Consider the following 19,347-nt stretch of genomic DNA (forward strand, 5'->3'; position numbering starts at 1 on the left):
GGCCTTTTGGTCTTTCTGGCATGCAGGCAGGACAACTTGTTTAAAAACAAGTTATTATGAGTTTGACTGTTACAAAGAGACAACCAAATGGTGAGGGATGGTGTTTAATATATCCAGACTAGATAACTAATGAAAAATATTTGGAGATTTCATCCATACCCAAATTCAAGCCCCTAGAATAGCATGCGTGTACCTTAACTGCATTGTCACCTGGCTCTATTACAATATACGAGTATATATATATGAAAAATTGACAATTATTCTTAATCATATTCAAATCTCTAAATACTAGAGTATTTTGGACTCTATCTTGGCCAGTTATTAATTAGTAATACAAAATAATATATGTATCTGTAATCAAATTGTTAGCTTGTCATACACAAAGATTTCAGAGAAATCTGCACTATTCTGGGAGATGATACTATGAGTTAGTTTAAGCAAAAAAAGTGTGTACGAACGTGTATCAGATTTGTAACGGTTACCGAGATACGGTACGTCTTTCCCTACTGACGGATTGGTGGTGGCAGTCTTGTTTTCTGTCCGGCACTGAGTTTAGATCCAACTTCTTTGATTTCTGCTTTTGGGGTTGGATGAAGATAAATACATATCAGAAACTGCTTGTTTGCACCACATATGTTATTAGTCGAATCGAGAAATGCAGGGCGACCTCGGACAAGCAACTCGTCGTGTTCCGACACGAGTCGACGAGTGCACCGATACGAGCGGTGACATTTTCAAGCACGTTATAACGTGTAACAGGTTTCACACTGGCCACTTTTCAATACTGTGGTAAACACAGGTCTTTACTATATGACATTCCTACTCTATCTTCCTCATGGTGCCTTACATATATTCTATATACAATATCTCAACAAGCGTTGCTAATTCAATACACATTCGTGTGAACTATTTTGCTTAGATCAACCTATATCTATCCAAAATTCAGTTTTTTAAAAATTAAGATATAAGTATTATATACATTAATTGATAACCGAGTTGCTTATTGAAGTAAATTACAACATTCTAAGTGACTGTGATAGAATCACATAAAATTTGTGATTTACTTCAACAAGCAGAACAGCTGTTGAGTAATATCCATAAATTTAATTAGCTCATTCAACATTAAATTGTGATAATCTGCATTTAAAAAGCCTTTCCGACAAAGACTTTTTAATTTAGAAACTACAATACATAAAAAGAATGAACAGAAGACGTACGAATCAGTCTACCTGTGAAATATGAACTTCGTTTCAATACGTATATTTTTCTTAGTCATATAGCTACAATTATTTTCAGTTCCATATAAAAATGTTTAATTATTGTTGAAGTAGATAAACGGAGATAGTTATGTTAAGATTTAACCCGAGCAAATAAATCACGGCATCCATAATTGTAGGATTCAATTTAGTAAAGAAAGCTGTAATCGTCTTAGACAAATTTTAAATGAATTCATTATTATTACACTATTTTATGATGAAAATAATACAAGAAAACTGTTACTGAGATATATTCATCAACACTTCTACACCTATAAAAATTATTTAGTTTTCCTTATACTAGAGTTAATTTCTATCCATTTGTTTTAATTATAAATTAAAAAGAAATTTAACACATTTCGTTTTTAAAACATCATTTTATAGTGCTAACATGCCACAAATAATTTGCAAAAATTCAGAAATAGAATTTTGTACTCAAGGCAGACAAGAATAAAGCATTACTATCAAACATTTCCTTTTCATTTTTATTAAGAGCAATGATATTTTTTCTCTATAGAAACAACAAATTAAAATTTGGCTGATTTAAATTCTGCTTTAAATAAATTATATTAATTAATTGATGCATTTTTCTTCATCCATCTAATTGATATTTCCTACATAAAACTAGAGCGTATGATTTAATTCATTTATTTTCAGACGAACAGGAAGCTAGAATTATGAATGATTTCGTAAGAACTTCAATAACAAGCTGATTTTGAGTGGTGATGAAATAAAAGTTAAAGTGCAAAATATTTAAAGTTTTCTAACAATTCATACACATCAAGTTAAATTCCTTGATGTAAAAATGCCAGGACGATAAATTTATAAATTCACAAAAATGTTTAAGTATATAATTATTATCCTAGCAATTTCATTAATACATTTCGTTTTTAATTATGCCATCATAACGGGAGTTTTTAACGTTTTGCATATAGAGGTGGACGAGAGCCTCCAAATAAAGTTCGATTCTACCATTAGACTTATGTTCCTGTAGTGAAAAAACAATGAGACGTGAAGATATTTTTAATATACAGGTATACCTCGCCTTACGTCGGTAATTGGTTCCGGGAGAGGTGATGTAAGTCGAATTTACTTGTGTAGTTAAGACGTAAGTCGAAACTACGGTGGAAAACGCCAATAACGAGCACTTAAAGACCGATAAATAAGACGACGACACGGAAACACAGATGTTTTCGTGTTTCGTTCTCTAGGATTTACGATGATTATATTAACATTTACTGTAAATGTACATATTTTAATATGATTTTATGTGCTTTTAACACTTTTATAGTGATACTATGACTTCAATATTGTGGCGTAAAGTCGAATAAAATGACTTAAACTTGATTTTTATTTTTCCATATACTTTTTTGACAAACGACGTAAATCGAGGTATACCTGTATTGTCTTTTTAAAAAGTTTTTTTTTGTGAATTTTAAAGTATGCCAATAAACTCTTAAAATATTTCTGTGTATTTAACTGAAAAGTTAATATTGTATGAAAATTTCATGCAATTATACATTCTTTTGATTTATATATGACACCTTTTGCTAAAAAAGTTATAATTCTATTGTGTTTTTTCAGTATCTATGTTATCTGATAACAATGTCTTAAATATTTTTTAGATTATAACGATGTTAATCTATTTTATACAGCTTATAAATACATGCCAATGATAGTGATTATGGAACAATGGCAATGTAAATAAAGTTTACAATAAATATTTACAATAGATGTTAGTTAGGAATAAAAAAAATTCTCAAAAGAAAACACTTCTTTTTTTAAGATTTTATATTTATTTTTATGCTTCAAATATAAAAAGTTTCAATGGAAAAAGCTAGCAAAAATATAATTTAATCTGAGCAATGATGAATAATGTGAAAAAAATGAAATAATAATTTAAATTTCATAAAATTTACAGAATATATTGTTTATATTATTATAACAAAGTTTTACTATTGTTATAACTAAACAATGAATTTATGTGCAAACTGTAAAATATCAACAACACACTATTGATACGCTAAAGGAAGGAAAACTGTCAAAGAAAAATAGAAGATTGTAAACACAACGTGCATCGTAATGATTTCTGATAACAAACACTGGTAACCGAATTAAAAGCCTGGTTGTTTTAAAAGTAAACATGACCATTGATTTGGAAACAGTTGGAACCATAAATCAAATTTAAAAGCATGACAACTGAATGCAATTGTTCTTGTGATAGGTTATATTGTCCGACCTGGATGTCTGCACAGAAGACTACTTCAGAAGCTGGGATGGAAGGATAGAGACAGACCATCAGCCTGTCCAATTTGTGTACCTTGACTTTGTAAAACAAGCACGAACAGGTGACATCTGAAAGTTGTAATAACTTGGTTTTGCATTTGTTAGTGGATCAGGGGATAACTACTGACATTTTGTTGAATCTAAGAAATTGGTAGCCAGGGCACCCGTACATTGGAACACTTCGAACATGTGTCCCCCCCCTTCTATCTGGGTTGCCTTTTTCCTAATCATCAAAGGGATCCCAAATTTCATTATTAACAAACAACAGAAAATTCACAACTTCTATACTATTCTGCAACTATAAAAGAAACTGATGAATGATATTTCTCCATTGATCCATGTAACTTCATTGTGTATTGACCAAAACTTGGCCTTGAAAACAAGGAATCAGTGCCTCCTTTTGGGAGTGCTGATTCGACATTAAATCATACAGTGGAACTTCACTTAATAAGCACCTCGCATAACAAGCAATCCACATAACAAGCAAAACAAATTGTAAAAAAATGACTCGCTTAACGAGCGACATTTCACATAACGAGTGACAAGGAGAGGGTAAGTCCCAGATTGTGCGCATGCTCCATCAGTCTGTGTTTAGCATTCGTTCTGCTAGCATCTTAGTGTCACTTGTGATCACACATTTTTCTAAACTTGTGTTCAGACATATTACGTACAAGTATAAACATCAACAACCATAGCCCGTTACATAATAAACATGCCAAATGATATGCTAAATTCTTGGGCTATGTAAAGGCTATAATTAAATATAAGAAATTACTGTATTTCAATTTTTTTTTGTTCTCTGCAAATTGAATTCACATTCCAGGTTGGTTCATTCCGCGCTAGAAGAAAAGTTGATGATGATTCACGCTCCTTAACAAATGTATATTGTATAATTTTCTTTGAATAAACGTTATACATAAAATATTTGAGTATTTTTTCGGCATTGAATGCATTATCATATTTTACATTAATTTATATGGGAAAAATTGTTTTTCTTAATGGAATGAATTATGCTCATTAAGCAAGGTTCCACTGTAGTTTGAAACTTCTTGCATAATGTACAATGCCCCTTTTTATAGTTTGTGCCTCCCTTTTCTATAGTCTGCACGTACTGCTGTTGGTAGCCCTCTCTTGAAAATCTTTCTCAGGCCTGCATCAAATGTTTTTGAATTGTAATTACAAGTTACATACATTAGATTTCTTCATGTTAGGAAAGACACTGGAAACAAAGGGGGACAGTATTAGCATTTTGCAGACAATAAAAATTAATTTTTATCTTTAGAATTCAAAATTTCCTTAGAAAAGGTATCTACCTTCACTAACAGCTGTAATGAATCAAGCTGCTTTAGTTTGGGAATATATTTTAAAACAAGCTATAAGAAACCTTGAAATTCTGTTATATGGAAATAGAAAAAAATTGCAAAGATGTGCTTAAATACCTTTTACCCTGGGAATGACATTGTTTTTGTAGTAGCCTGCAAAATTTTTTATTGAGTATTGCTTGTTTTCTCCCTTGATAGCTGAAAAACAATGTATCCAATATCCCAATTTGAATGTATAAATCTTGAGGCTTGCAAACATTAGTGAAACCCTGCCATGAAAGATATGAAAGTATTTCTAAGCAATCCAAAACTGCTCTTTCATTATCTTTGACAACTTTTCCCAAAGAAAAACTTCTCTTTACACACCAATTCAGTTTGCTTCCTCTGAAAACAAATCTACTATTTGTTTCACTTCAGCCCAGTGCTTGTTATAAAACTAAATTGCATTAAGCCTTGTGCCCATCAATTTAGCACTGGTTCATGAGGAAGAGGAAGACTTTCTATTTGCTCCTTACACTGTTGTATTCTGCTTGTAACAAAATCCTTTTCTACTGAAGATACTATTCTATCCATATTGGAAAAGCTGCTTCTAATGGTCTCTGCAACTCAATTTAATCCAAGTCAGAGAGGTCAGATTCACTGTATTTGGAAAAAACTTACAGTGCACTAGCGGCCTTCATCGTGACCATCAACCAGCGATAGGGATAAATGTATGGCCCTTTAGTTTGGCTTCCCATAAAAATCAGTTGATGGCTGATTAGAGTTTCAGGTGATAACTGTAATAATCGTGAAATTTTTTCTTGTTTTTATATCACAGCAATAATAATGTGCAATATTTTGAATAAAAAATTTATACCAATGATTTGGAAAGCTAAAATGTTTGTCTATATGAACAAAAGTATAAAATATGCATTTATATGCACATATAATTTAGCATATTAGGATCTATTATGATAAGTACAAAGCAATAAAATTAACAGATCCGTATTAGAATGAGCAATTATTTATTATGACATCGGCTCAATGCTGGGCTGCAATTTTTAATCATATTTTTTTAATTTAGTAGTGTCTTGTCCCTGTACATAATACTTTTCCTGTTAGCAAGCCCCTGTACATCATACTTTTCCTGTTGGCAACAGAGTCATGCCATCATCTATCTAATTTCTCACAGAAGAAAACTTTTGAATTCAAATAACATGACTTCCAGTGTGCATCAGAAGGTCATATACAGTTAACATCTTGTCTCAGATTTCATCTAACTAACTCCATTCTTGAGATTAAGGAATGACATACAGATGGATGGACAGAAACAGTCAGATGGATGACAGTGAGAATTTATAGATCTATAATTTTTCAAATTGCAACCCCCAAAAACACATTCCCTTGTATTAAAATGCAAAGTTTAGTTATAGCATATACAGTAAAACCTGTCTATAGCAACCACTCACGGTTCCTTCAAAAAGTGGTCTTTTAGACAGGTGGTCGTCCAATACAGGTGATGCTGTAATACCGTATTTCTGTACGTATTTTGCGCGCTTTTTAGCCATTTCTACTAAACAAAACTCGAGGTAAGCAAAAATAAGAGAATTTTTTCAATGATAGAGCTATATTGATATTGTATTTTATTCTCATTGGATAACTTGATTTACAAGAGTCGTCGTGATTTTATAAGACAGATTTAATACCAATATTATAAAGATTAATACAATACTCACACTTCCTTGATTATAATGCACACTTTCTTTTTTCTGACTTAATTAATTCAACCTAGTTCTTTTCATTCGCTCCTCGGTTATGCGTATTACGTCATCGATATACAAGCGTGTAGTATCCCTCCATCACTTTGGTTTTGGTTTTCGTTAGTTTAATCTTATTTTAACTTTACAAATACTGTATTTTTTTAAATATTTTTTGATACTGTATTTTCTTAAGTACAATAAGAAAAATTATTAATTAATAATAAAACGATTTCATTATTTTTTCTCATAATACGATTTCATTACATTCCTCGATTGTCAATCACGAAATCAAAAAAGGGAGGTTGCCTGACAGTTAAACTTCACTGTTAATTGCCATTGTGATAAACCATTTTCACTTTCTTTGATAACTTTAACACGATCTTCTAATGACAGCACTTCGCATTTCTTTCGTTTTTAGGACAATTTCGAACAAACTGAAATGAATTTCCTTGCTTATAACTCAAAAAGAGCTGCATTTGCCCATGCCTATTATATATAATAGAGGAAAAGTATGGTGGGTGGTCAAAAAATGACCCCTAAGATTTTTACATTTTTTTTTTTTTTGGACTCTTTACCTTGAAACATCAAGAAATTCAGAAAAATTTTTGGTTATATTTTCTGTATGTATGCATGTTAGTGTGTGTGTGAGGGAAACACAATTTTGTTCACCCTTTTTGAAGCTTAATAACTAGTATTACCACCGGTCCAGTTTTCACCCGGACAGTCCAGGAATTGACTCACTGTCCGGGTGAACTATTACTTTTGTCTGGGAATTTTGTAAAAGGAATTGACTCACTGTCCGGGTGAACTATTACTTTTGTCTGGGAATTTTGTAGAAATTGTGAAATTACAATGAAACAAAGTTCTTGCAAATATTGTTATAAATTTATACCATTTGAACAATGAAAGACCTCACACTCACTGAAACTCGTCTGCCATTCCGCCATGTTACTCTGTTTATGCTGATGTATGACACGCAACCTGCCCTCTCAACCTTTTTTTTTTTTCGCTAGTATGTTACTCCTATGCAAGTCCCTAGTCCCTAACTGTGACTGATTTAGAACCATTGATTATTCATTATTAGCATTTGCAATTTTTTATAAAACACATCCCCATCCTCAAAAGAAAGTTCTTTCCATCGTATAATAGTTAAAAATATAACAAATTTTTTAAATAAAATAGCATGACAGATGGTGCCACATCCAGTTTTAAATGTTACCGGAAATTTAAGCAACTCAACTGTCGGATTTTTTTTACAATGATATTCAATATTCAATTTGAAAATCAGAGTTTTGATTACATTTACATACTATTGTATTAGCTATTTTTATACACAAAAAATAAAATATTTTAAATTCTGTAAGTAAACAAAACACTAACATTATTGGTTTAAAAATGAATGATTAAGAAAAATAACGAAATACGATTCATTATTTGAAATTAAACTTTTGAGAAAAATAAACTGTACAGAATTACGCAGAATGTAAAACAAATCTAGCAGTACAAGTTGAACTAAATCATTAAAACGCTAATCAATGATATCAAGAAAGGCAATGGCAATGTGGCAAGAATGAGGCCAAACAGTTAAAAGACATAAAAGAAAAATCCTACTTCTCCAGAATTACATGAATTAAATGTTGTAAGATTCCAAATATATGAAAAACTTTTTACAGCAACAAATAGCAGCTAGAGATAAGCTGTTTATACAACTGATGTCTACTACGATGTGTGGATAAGAGAAAGCAAATTGTAATACGAAATTATAACTGCTAGTTTACTATCTACTACAGAAAACTGATAAATGTTAGTATTCAATTTTTTTTTTTAAATAAACAAAAGTTCTGTAATTAATAAAATGGCAATATTAATAGAATTTGATTCCAGAAATTTTAAATAGTAATTATAAAACAAAGCATTTATTTTATAAATAGAATGTTGTGTCTTATTTACAGAACAGATTATAATTGCAATATCCAAAGCAGTTTCTACAAAAATATAGTGAAGAATTCGATATAATAATCATTCCTGAAATCATACGTAAAAACAATGAAAACTATCGATATTTAGCAACTTATTTCATTGAGCCTATAGGAAGTAATGGCTTGTTTAATGATAATTCACCAGGAACTGGTAAACTCCCTTTTTTATGATCTAATGATTATTAGATCATAAAAAAGGGAGTTTACTGTGTAACTATTTATTCATAAACCATTGAAACATATGAACTATTTTAAATTCATTTTCTTAATATAAATATCTATGTAAAACAATTAAAAAAAAAAGATATTACTATAAGTTCTCACACACAAAATTCCCTTGTTCTATTTAAATTTCCTGTTATAAATCCTCAATTGAATTCTGGATATTGGAAAAAGATAACAGCTTTAGGCTAGTGTTTTATAGATAAGAATAAAAATATGCCAATAAAAAAAAGCAGAAATTCTCAGAAAAGAGAGAAAATAACTAATAGAAATGGAAAAAATGATAGAATCTGGAGATAATCCATAATATAGAAGAGACACAGGCCAATTAATTTGCAGATGTTCTCGCAATCTTGTTTTTAAATAGTACTAGTAATTTTAAAACAGTACATAGTTAGTTTCTTATTACATTAGATATGAATTTTACTATTTGTAGATGCAAATGTAATGGCAGATGCTTGATTAGTTATAGCAAGGTCCAGCTGAGGCTTGCAAAGTAAAGTCTGTTGTGAATATTTTTGTCATTTTGGAATATAATATAATGTATAAATAAAAAAATATCTTAAATTAATGATAAGAATTTAATAATTTTAAAGTTTATTAAATTTTTATCATTGCTTAATGAAATAACTGCCATAAATAATAATAATAGATTTTTTTCTTTTGTTAAATTTTTCATCTACTTTAATTACTGCAAAAAACTGGATATACTACTATATTTAATTCAAAATACACCTTTGTAAAGGTACCACAGTTAACAGTAGATATACAGAGCCGTTGTAGCATGCATGGATGGCTTCGTTTTCTGGATTAAGGCATATTTTTGTCTACTGCAACACCAAATTAAATGAATTAATTAATTACTGTGACTTTTAGTTTTAGATGGGTTTAAATAGAATTCTGAGTTAAATGTGTATTACACAGTCTAATTTTAAAATGAATTCTATTTAAATTTTGGGATAATTCCATTCCAAAATTACTATCGTTCCCTTCAGGTTTGTTCACTTATGCAAATCTAAAAATATTCTATATCTAATCCTGATTATCCAAGACAGTGTGGTTTGAGGTATTTCAGATAATCGAAAACTCAAACAACACAGATTGTTTGGTATATTATTAAATAAACTGGAGTTGGATGCTTTAATATATTTGATGTACTCTGCTCTTAAGTCAGACCTTCTTATTGAAGAGCATAACTCTTAATTATATAAAAAAAAAAAAAAATTTTAACTGTATAACTTAGTATTTATTAAAGAAAATGTAAACCTACAATTTTATCTTTCTTTTTTAAAATTTCTAAAGTGCCCATAATAATTTGAATTGCCCAGCCAAGATTTGTAAAACAATTTATATTGACCAAGTATTCTTCCATAATTCACTTTGAATAATGAAGAACCTCAGTTAAACAGGTCTCGGTTAATTGGAAATCTACTATATTAGTTTTGAATCTGGTTAGGAAAATTTCAATGTTTTACATTAAAATTCATGCTTATAAATATGTACAGGTAAATTCTTTGTGCCTCTGTCTTTAAATATTTCAATTTTTGTTTATATATCCATGTAGACTTCGTTTATAAATAGAACTTATTATACCGGTAAAAGTAAAGATATTTTGTCTTATTTTTGACTAAGTTTTCCCCCTTTTGCTATTTTGAAACTACGCCAGTATAGTAAGTCCTATTTATAAACAAGGTCTATGTGGATAATATATAAACAAAAAATGTACAATTGCACATGTATTTGCATGCAATTTACACATTGCTTGCTTTGTCTACAACCTTTAACAATTCTTCAATAAATACTTTTTTAACTTTATTTCTTTATTTTCAATTGATTATTAACTTTGTGGAACCAATTAACTGCATACCTCAAGGGTTACCTATACTTCATAATATCAAATACTTTATGAAACTTTGCTAATTGTATTGATTTAAATAATTAAAATTTAGAAATTAATTAATATCTGATTTTCTTACTTGTATATTATCAAAAAAATCCATAGTAATATAGCAACTAATAAATTGTATAAAATACTAATATAAGAAATAATTGATGAAAAGAAAACAGAATTCATTATTTTAGATTAGGACATCACTCAACTTTGTTATGTCATGATAAAATTGAGGTGAAGCCTCAATTCTACCATGATACAAACCATAATTTTAAAAATTGCTATAATCGTGTTTAAAATTTTAAATAAATTATGATTGATTTAAAGAAAAATTGATAATACAAAAGTTAAATTTACCAAGGCAAAACTCACAATTTTACAAATATACTACAGAAATAAAGAGACTACTTAAATCAATGCATAAAGCGTTAGTATCAGTCTTTAAGCTGGTAAGCCATAACATTTATAGAGAAGCTCCAGACTTGATACACCAGCATACACAAACACATGCAACTTTTGTGAGAGGGGTATGCTGATGCTGCAAATTTTGCACCAATTGGCATTTTAGTGAATACCTCTTTCTTCCTTTGATCAGTAGGCAGTAAAAAGATAGACACTCCTGAGGAATACAGGTTGAAAAATACTGGTCTACAGTACAGTTATCTTTAAAAAGTAACTGAAGATAAAATAAATACTTTTAACTAGTTGGATGAAATATTTAGCTGGTTGATTAACCGAGATGTTGAGAACAAGAAGGGTTGGGAAAAACAGATGATGAAAATCTCTAGCTTATAGTAAAATGAATGCAACTACCACAATGTAATGTAATTACTACTACAACACATGCTTATGACTATCACTAATCCAGCATCATTGAGAGCTATAGGGTGCCAGATAAGTGAAGTTTGTTAGTTAGAATACACTTAACCCAACATCTAACCACTTCATCCTACCTGCTATACTAAAATATGCTGTAAATCAATATATGTTGTTTAATAAAGAAAAACTCTGTCAGCCAATTTTTCTCTGTTTCTTTATATCAAACTGTAGATGAGCCAATGCTGTATAAATCACACAAGCTTTGCACAAACACATTGCTGTCAAGTTTTTTAGAAGTTCTACCTTATCTGTATGGACAAGATATGGTGTTTATGCTTCACACCAAAAGACACACTTCCTTATTTATTGGAGCCATAACTGAAACTAAATGTTTGCAGGTTATAATAAAAATGAATAAAAGACAATTCAAATAACTTATCAGTGTTTGAAAATGCTCAACAACAGCTTATGCAACAGTTAGCACCACAAACATTGGTGGCAAGTACGTGCGACAACCTGGAAAATTTGAAACTGCTCTCATGGAAATTAGTGCCAGATCACTTGAAGGATTGGTGATGATCAACCTTACTAGATTTCAGTATCTATGTTACATTTTTCTATATAATGCTGACCAAACGAAAGTCCAGCAACGAGTTGCATAACTTTCCCAGCTGTTATGAGATCTTATTTAAAAAATAACTTTTATAATTTTAATTACAATATAACTTAATAAAATTGTGGGTTGCTGCCATCTATTATGAGATTTTGATATAAAAACTTTTTATATTTTTAATTACTATAAAATGGGAAAATGCTTATTTTTGAGGGTACAGTGAGTTTTATAAAAAAAAGTATAAATATTAATAATGAATAAAATTGTTATTAAGTCTGTCTGACCCTACTGGAGGTACACACAACCCCCTCAACTTTTAACCACCAAAATTTAACAGCACCAATACTCCTCATATACAAGCCACCATGTCAAATTTTGTTACTTAATCTTCACCCCATCCTGAGATATAAAGCAAAATAGACACCAACACACAATTTTTGACTGTTTTGGACTCAGGAGGTCTCAAAACATTGAGATTTGCAAAAAACAGAAAGGATCAAATATGGCATGATTCCAATACTTTCCCTTGTTATGTATACACACAACAGCAGGGAAAGTAAAAAAAATAAATTTATAATTTTTTTTTTACTTCCACTAAAAATAAAATCATTTTTCCTTTCAAAAATATGTCAGAGAATTTGAATGAATAGACAGAAATTGAAAATACAGTAGTCCGTTATTATACTGCACCTCACTACATTGCTCATGCAGATATATACAGTATAACCTCCAAATAATGGACACTATCAGGACCAAGAAGTTTGTCTGCTATTTAGAGAGGTACAGTACATACCAGTGGCCATATTGTATTTTAACCTGGTCAATATAAAGTGAAGAATATGATGGATTGTGAAAACATCAAATTTGTGTGTTAAGAATGTGAAAATACCAAAAAGTATACATAGCATATATAATTAAAATATACATACGTAATAATAATAAAAATTTTACTGTCCGTCGGTGTTTAAATTTCATTATTATTATAAAAAGATTGGCATATGATAGAAGTAAATTCTTATATGTCTTAATATATGTACAGTATATTATTTATATTTTCAGCTGTAAAAATCACATTTTAATTGAATTCTAAACACCAAACATATTGTATAGGATACTTTAATCAAATGGAACATAAAAAATTACAACAAAATGTAAATGTTGATTAGTTATTAATTCACCAAAAGCAACCTGAGTGGAAGTACTGAAAAAGAAAAATGAAACTGTTGTTATGAACAGAAGGGTGGAAAGACAGGTTTACGCAACAAGAGTTCAAATGTCAAGTTATGAAGGTAATTTTCTAAAAAATTCAAGGGGTAAGAAATGTATTTCTTATCACTTGAACTGGCTATTAGATATTCTTGCATTTATAACGTCATTTATGATCTAAGCCAGGGATGGCAAACCTATGGCACGCGTGCCCAAAGTGGCACATACAGAGAAATTATCTGGCACGTAACATATCATACGATTTTGATTGATCATCTGTCTTTTCAATCATCTTTTTTCAATAAGCTTTTTGTACATTTATTCTAATTAAAGCATATTCGTTTAATTTCTTTAGATATCGTTATTTGAAGTCTAAAATTTTGGCACACAAACATCTTTAAAGCTAAGTGTACTTACTATATGGCACGTGGGTTCAGAAAGGTTTGCCACCCCTGATCTAAGCAACTAATAAAAATCAATATAGTGATTTGTCTACTTTGTAGTTATTGAGTAGGTATAATTTTTCAAACATTTTTATTTCTCTCAATAAATGATTTATTAAGAATTACTTTAGCCACCACAAAGCTGTTAAGATCATAAATTATATCATAAATGTGAGAAAACTGAATATCTTCCTACACTTTAAAGTGACTGGAAATTGCTTTTGTAACACAATCTTTAAACTTTCACCAAATAAATGCTATTGTCTTAACCTTAAAACTGTTTCTTTTTCATTACTACTGTGCTATGGTTCCTGTTGAATGAATGAATAACTTTGGAAAAGTTTATGATTTCTTGATACAATAAACTTAATTTTAACAATAAGACAGAAGTTTAATAACATTAATATGTATGACAATAAATGGTGATTGAAAACTTAACCAGATTAGTGTTTCTAACAAATAAAGAATATTGTTTGGCTTTTTACAACCTGTCCTCCTCCCCTATTCCTATTTTAAGCCAGTCTTTATTCAACACCTACAGTCAAATTTTATCCCCTGAAAGATTATTTAAACTGATTCTTTGTTTTAGTTTTAAAATATTTCATACATAATTAATTGTTTCAGAATATTGAAGGCATGACTTTGTGTTTTCATAAGGTAAGTTATGGATGATGACATCCATTATTTAGAGGTAAATATAATAGATGTTCTATTTGAAGGGTCTGAAGATTGTAAAAATGTCTGTTAAGTAGAGGTGTCCATTACTTAGGCGTGTCCATTAATGGAGGTTTCACTGTGTATCTTTTTTTTTTGTTTTCCAAATATAAAAGTGCTTTAGCCAGTAATTTTTTAAAAATCAACTGCCATTGAATTTCCCTGCTAACAAAGGAATATTACCTTATTCTAATCATTGACCTTGATAGTATCATTGCATAAACTACAACTATACCATCCATAAAAAAAGCAAGTTGGCATGATTGAAAACAGACAAAATAGATGGCTAGATACATTGGCTTTATTGCACTATCTGACATATTGCTCATTTGACTTATCTCCAATATGTACAATATATTAAGGGGCAATGTACATATATTTTATAAATAATGAGAAAATTATAATTCATAATTTTGCAATATTAATTTTGAACTAATTAAATCAAAAATACAGACATCAGCAATGGTTGATACTAGTTTTAATATAAAAAGCATTCAATCTAAAAAATTATATGCATTGTTGTAGTTTTTCAAACAAATTATTCTTGATCTGTTTATATATCAAGCTTCTTTCATAAAAACTGTAACAGAAACATTACATTCCAAATATTTTTAAACATTCTTACTTATTCCTTAAATTAGGAAATTTATAAATTAACTTAATAAGTCATCCAAATTCACAAATTTGGTTGACTTATTAAGTTTCTGCATGTAAAATAATATAACATAGAAATTCACGATTATATCGGAACTATAAAATCTGTGTATCATACCCTACTTACTTCGGTATATTGAAGTAAGTAGAGCAGACATGGGCAAATGCGGCTCTTTTTGAGTTACATGCGGCTCTTGCTGAAAGTGTTAATTTCTGTTTTTTATTATTATTTTTATAATTTTGTGAAAATATGTTTATTAAAAAAATTCAATATTTGTTTTATATTATATTTATATTATATAATAAAATTGCGCACTTTACCATACTATCTACCACGACAGTACAGAACTGCGGCTCCCATGCATTTTGCAATACCTATATTTCGGCTCCCACTGAACTCTTGCTTGCCCACCCCTGAAGTAGAGTATGATACACAGATTTTCATAGTTAACAATTAGAATTTACTGTTAAAAACTTTTATGTTATACATATAATTATAACAAAAATCTTTACCCATAATAATATACATTGATTTAATATAAAAACTGACTTACTCTTGATACTTAGGTGAGCATACAATTGCAACAGCTTCAGGCATCATCAATTGATAAGAACAATGTGAATGAAGATCTACACTTGACATAAATGCTGTTTGTGTTGGATGAGTCTGTTCAATAAATCAAATATTTGAATTAATTATAAAAAAATATTATTTGTAGTAAAAATTACTTTTTAAAGTTTTTTAAAATATAAAATTCCCTTAAGACTGTATAAATTTGTGACTAGGCAACTTTTAATTATTATTATATTTTTATGTATTGAATCTATACAGAAGAATAGTACTGCACATTTTTTGTGTAATACAAATTGATTACTGATTTTCAAACATCTCTTTTAACCTGGATAGAATTGAAAGAGAATATTTAAAATTTCTATAACTGCCAGACTCATTCATTGAAAAGCCACTAATAGAATAATGTTTAACAAACATTCACATGACTATACAGCTATAGAAATATGGAAAGCATATGATTAATGGTCTAGGACAGGAGTGGGCAAACTTTTTCCATGAGGGCCACATGGATATCTGTAAAGTCTCTAGCGGATCACAAATGAGAAAAAGAATTTGAGTATTATCATCCAATTGAACTCCAATTGACAAATAACATTCATAATTTCAGCCAAAACCTAAGTGTGAACATATAGTTATGTACAAGATTGCTCAGTTTTTCAAATGTTTCAAAAGCATGTATTAATTATGTATTTAACTTAACGTTTTTATTAATAAAATTATGAAATTAGTGAACTTGTGCATAAGCTGCACAAAATGACATCAGAGACTGTAGTTTGCCCACTCTTGGTCTAGGACAAGCTTGGCCAACCCACAGCCCATCATGTTAAATTGTGTGGCCAGCTAAGCGATATTATATATCTATTAAAACTTTTGTTTCCTGTTATGTGTATACCAAAACAAGAAAAACATGAAAATTTGCATGTGTCATTGTTATAATGTGCAAGTGCGAGTACAAACTCTTGGTATAACAATAAAATCTTACTCATTTTGTATTTGTTTTACTTTTTTAAAAGCTTGTTTGCCTAAATTGTGGCTCACCATAATGTTACGCGTGATTAATGTGGCCCGCAAAACAATTTGGGTTGGCCAGGCCTGGTCTAGGATATACTGTTAAATTTTTATTTTGTAGTAAAAAATTTTATACAAAATATTACATTAATGTTAACTCTCTTGTAACTTGTGTTAATCAAAATTTTACAACAAATCATAATTTTCCTTTTGTATTCCATTATGTTCAGTTCATTTAATAACTTTCCAATATACAATTGACAAACTCAACAACAATATCAATGACATTTTTAAATATAAATGTCAAACTGATATTGTGGCAACTACAATATATTTACATATATAAATTTTATACATAATATTTATATTTAAAGTTTATACTCTCATAATAGATAAAGTTTTCCTTTATTACTACAGGATTAAGCTGCAATATATATAAAATAAAATATAAAACAATAATTTAATAGAAATCCTAAAAAAAGCTGTTGTGATAGTTCAAGATAGTTCTATTAAACATTTTCAAGAACTAACTATAAAAAAAATTTAATGTTTTTAATGTAATTTGTATTAGTATTTTGCTGTGATAAACTAAAATATAAGTACAGGTATACCTTATGTCGGTAATTGGTTCCAGGAGAGGTGACATAAGTCGAAAAACAATGTAAGTCGAGTTTACTTGTGTAGTTACGACGTAAGTCGAAACTATGGTGGAAAATGCCAATAATGAGAACTTAAACACCATTAAATAAGATGACAACACAGAAACACAGATGTTTTCATGTTTCGTTCTCTGGGATTTATGATGATTATATTAACATCTACTGTAAATGTACATATTTTAATATAATTTTATGTGCTTTTAACGCTTTTCTAGTGATATTACGACTTCAATATTTGTGACGGACGGATGTAAAGTCAAATAAAATGACTTAAACTTATTGATTTTTATTTTCCATATACGTTTTTGACAATCGACGTATAATTGAGAACGACGTAACTCAAGGTATACCTGTATGCATTAAATTTTGACTTAATATATAAAACTAACAATAAAAATGCTGAAGAAAAATATATTCTGTAAGTTAAGAACTAAATAAAACATATAGTATTTTGTAAATAAAATATTCTACAAGCAAAAACAAATTTGAAACCAAATAATCTCTCTCTCTCTCATGGATATGATAGATATATATATATATATATTAATTATTTTAAAAAAATAGTTTCTTGCATTACTATTAGAATATTAACTAGATTAATTAATTTCAAAGAAATAATTAAATTTTTTTTTGTGCAGTATATGAAAATTTCAATCAAATTGGAACATAATTGACTCCTGTAAAATTTTTAAAAACTCTATTGGTTGTTTTCTATGACATCAGCAGGTTTTTTCATTTTTTATTCAGTAAAATTTTTTTCTCATACCTTTATTTCGGTCCCCTCTTATTTTAATAGCATAAAAACCATAAATATTATGTTATATTTGAACAGATGCGGTAAGTTAGCTCCCCTCCAGCTTTAGACTGCAGGTGTGAAATTTCACCCCTTGTTAAATGAAATAACACTTCCTGCAGCTATATTTATCAAATAAAATCATTATTTAACGATTATTTTTAACTTTTTAATGTTAGATTCCTATTTAAGTGGAAATAATTAATTAATATAAAAATTAAAACTCTTAGAGGATTTTTTCCCCATTAGGTGTTGCAGAAAAAGGCCCAAGGAGTTAAAAAAGCAATTCCTAGTTATTTTGTACAGTTTCGAGTTATTTTCTACTTGAGACTTTTTTTATGCAGTCCCTATCCCCCGCACAAAAACAGGTTTGACTGTATATAAAATTAATAGTAAAGAACATTTCTTTGTACACATGTAAGTTCTCTTCCTAATCTGTTATAGGAGTAGTGAATGTTAATTTAATCAGTAATGTGTTTGTTCTCTTACAGGAGACTGAGAGACTTGTGTATTTAGAAATTAGTTAAATCTGTATACAGGGTTCCTACTCAAATTTTTGTTTTAAATTCCATGACTTTCCCTGACTTCTCCGGACCAAATTTGTACAAATTCCCTGACTCACATTCCTTACAGTTCAGCACATTGACGAAATAAAAACAGCATACGATTTACTATGCAAATATGCTATTGCTTTGTGAAAATTCGAACCTGACGGAACCAGACGCTAGCAATAAAATATTTTATTGTTTAGTTCCCACGGAAAAACCATGAATCAGAAGGAACAAAATTCGAATAGTGCTGGTTGGTGGAAGAGAGGAACGTGACAGAGATGATAAAAAGGCGACGTGCGAGGAAAAGGGGGTTGATTACGTAGTGTCCATTAGACAGTGTGTGCGCGTCCCGACGGCGAACGAAAGGATACCAGAGGATATCTTAACCCGGTATCAAGAGCGATTTGGACCACGAGGTATGACTCCCCATATTCATGTAAACTCTCCCTCTGCTTACGCTAACTCTAGGCGACGTCAGCTTGCTCCTTTGTAACTTTAGCTCTAGTCTTAATAAATTGTTGTTGTTTTTATACATTGTTCATGTCCTTTATTCGAGTATCGGCACTGCTCTATCACCAGACCCATCTGCTTCCTGCACTCACGACGAACGCGTAACGC

The 19,347-nt window shown here is 29.8% G+C and overlaps 1 protein-coding gene across 1 annotated transcript in view; it reads right to left on the minus strand.

Moving 5' to 3' along the window:
* The window catches only part of LOC136983398 (STAM-binding protein), a 61,536-nt gene that overhangs the window by 1,520 nt on the left and 40,669 nt on the right, over positions 1-19,347 (minus strand). Inside the window, exon 8 of the mRNA XM_067280111.1 lies at positions 15,699-15,811. Within this exon, the coding sequence (XP_067136212.1) occupies positions 15,699-15,811 (113 nt within the window). The remainder of the gene's footprint in view (positions 1-15,698; positions 15,812-19,347) is intronic.

The sequence above is a fragment of the Centruroides vittatus genome, unplaced genomic scaffold (genome assembly GCF_030686945.1).
Source record: "Centruroides vittatus isolate TY-2023 unplaced genomic scaffold, ASM3068694v2 contig_882, whole genome shotgun sequence".
In the NCBI taxonomy this organism is placed as follows: Eukaryota; Metazoa; Arthropoda; class Arachnida; order Scorpiones; family Buthidae; genus Centruroides; species Centruroides vittatus.